At 62.7% G+C, this 2,007-nt stretch overlaps 1 protein-coding gene across 1 annotated transcript in view; it reads left to right on the forward strand.

Annotated features, from left to right (window-relative positions):
• Positions 1-29: 29 nt before the first annotated feature.
• The window catches only part of VOLCADRAFT_96308 (uncharacterized protein), a gene marked incomplete at both ends in the record, with an annotated part of 3,532 nt that continues 1,554 nt past the window's right edge, over positions 30-2,007 (forward strand). The window contains 4 exons of the mRNA XM_002955341.1: positions 30-104; positions 1,177-1,257; positions 1,538-1,672; positions 1,829-1,983. Coding sequence (XP_002955387.1) covers positions 30-104; positions 1,177-1,257; positions 1,538-1,672; positions 1,829-1,983 — 446 coding nt within the window. The remainder of the gene's footprint in view (positions 105-1,176; positions 1,258-1,537; positions 1,673-1,828; positions 1,984-2,007) is intronic.

Raw genomic sequence — 2,007 nt, forward strand, 5'->3', positions numbered from 1 at the left:
GGGGAGAGCTGTTGACGTGGCGGTGCGGTATGGCGCCGGTGAGTACCGGGCTGCTGCTGCTGGTGGTGGTGGTGGAGGAGGTGGAGGAGGTGGAGGTGGAGGAGGTGGAGGGGGGGGTGGCGGGGATTTTGACCAGGAGGGGGCGGTGGGGGAGGAGGAGGGGGTTCACGGGCCGCTGGGGGCGGCGGCGCGGCTGCAGGCGGTTGGGCTGGAGCCCGCGGGGCCGCCGCTGACGGGGGTCTTGGTAGTGGTGGCGGAGGGAAAGGAGGAGGGGGAGGGGGAGGGGGAGAGGGAGGAGGGGGACGACGGAAATGCCTCATCCGCAGCCCATGCCGTGTCCATCGCCGCCGCCGCCGCCGCCGCCACTACTGCACGGCAACGGGAGCCGGTTCGGGAGGCGGCGGCTGCGTCACCGCCGGGGCCGCTGGCTGCGGCCGCCGCTGCCGGCAGCGCCGCGGCACGGCTGTTGCTGCTGCGACGGGCGACGGCATTTCGGCCGCCGCTGGCGGCCGCCGCGGCGGCGGGACGCAAGATGGAGTACGACGGCACTGGCGGCGGCGGCAGAGCTGGCAGCGGCGAAATTGGAGAGCAACGTGCTCTGTATCATCCGATGCACAGCCCACATGGCCATTGCAGCAGCACCAGCAGCAGTAGCAGCAGTAGCGGCGGCGGCGGCGGCGGAGATAGCAGTAGCAGCAGCACTTCCGTGGCGGATGGAAAGACGCCGACAGGGCAGCTGCCCGGCGCGAACCAGCCGGACGACCGCCCCCCTGCTGGCACACCACTTGGAGACCTGCATCTGCAACACGTTCGTACGGATCATACGGGCCGTACAGTACGGCAAAGTATTGGGAACGGTGTCCATCAGAGAGTAGGTGTCTTACAAATATATAGTTAGTTTTTGCAGATGTTCTGTGTGCAGCTGTTTAAGTTGAAGAAGTTGCGGTGTAATGTTGTCGGTGTGGTGGTGTGGTGGCGGTGGTGGTGGCGGTGATGGTGGAGGTGGTGGTCAGAAGGGGGGAGGGGAGGGGAGGGGGAGATGGCTGTGGTTTGCCCCACCCCAACCCCCACCCCGCCAAAACCAATAGCACATACTCATACACACACATAACTACGAGCTCCCCCCACCCCCACCCCCCCACACCACCACCACCATGACCACGTCATCACCACCAGTGGGACCTGCTCAGTACGGCACACTGCCTGGCTATGGAGGTGGCGGTGGTTTCGGCGCTATTCCTCACCATCTTCTTCTGGGTACGGCAATGCCTCACGTCGTACCAGGGCCCATTCAGGGTCTTACCTGAATGACGTCCTGTGGACTTTAATGCGGGAGTGTCTGCGCGCGTGTGTGTGTATTTATGTGTGTGTAGGCGTGCGTATGTATGTAGGTTGTCGCTTTTCCCACGCACCTCCCCCAGCTCGCTCTTCCTCAGCGTTGTACGTCCCCCCGTGTGTGTGTTTGTGTGTAAAGCCCCTCGCAACCCCTCTGAGCACTACCTCTCTTTGAGGGTTCTTTGCTGCTGTACGGCACCAGGTGGGCCTTGTGGCGATTTCCCGAGAGATACCGTACGACACCCCCAGTAACTATATGCGGCACGCGGGGAATAGCGGCTTGGCACTGGCGCAGGTCGTACTCACGCGCCTGCCGATTGTGTCGTACCACTTCACGGTACGTCGTCGTACGGTGCCACGACGAATCAATGAATAGTCGCGTACAACGCGGCTTCCCGCCAATTATTAACGCCTGCACCTTATCTCAACAGCACATCTTCGCGTACACAACCACGTTAAGCTGCTATTTTACTTCACGGAAACTCGCTTACAGGCCGTACTGATGTACCTGACGTCGTACGCCGTATTCTTATGGATTTACGGCGAAGTGGCGGGCATTTGGCGGTACCGCCTCAACTGGGAGCGAGTCCGGGGAGTTGCGGGGCCTGTAGTGCTGGTGGTGCTGGCGGTGCTGGTGTTCCTGTTTTGGTAGGTGTGTGGGTGTGGGTGTGT

This window comes from Volvox carteri (assembly GCF_000143455.1).
Source record: "Volvox carteri f. nagariensis unplaced genomic scaffold VOLCAscaffold_51, whole genome shotgun sequence".
Lineage (NCBI taxonomy): Eukaryota > Viridiplantae > Chlorophyta > Chlorophyceae > Chlamydomonadales > Volvocaceae > Volvox > Volvox carteri.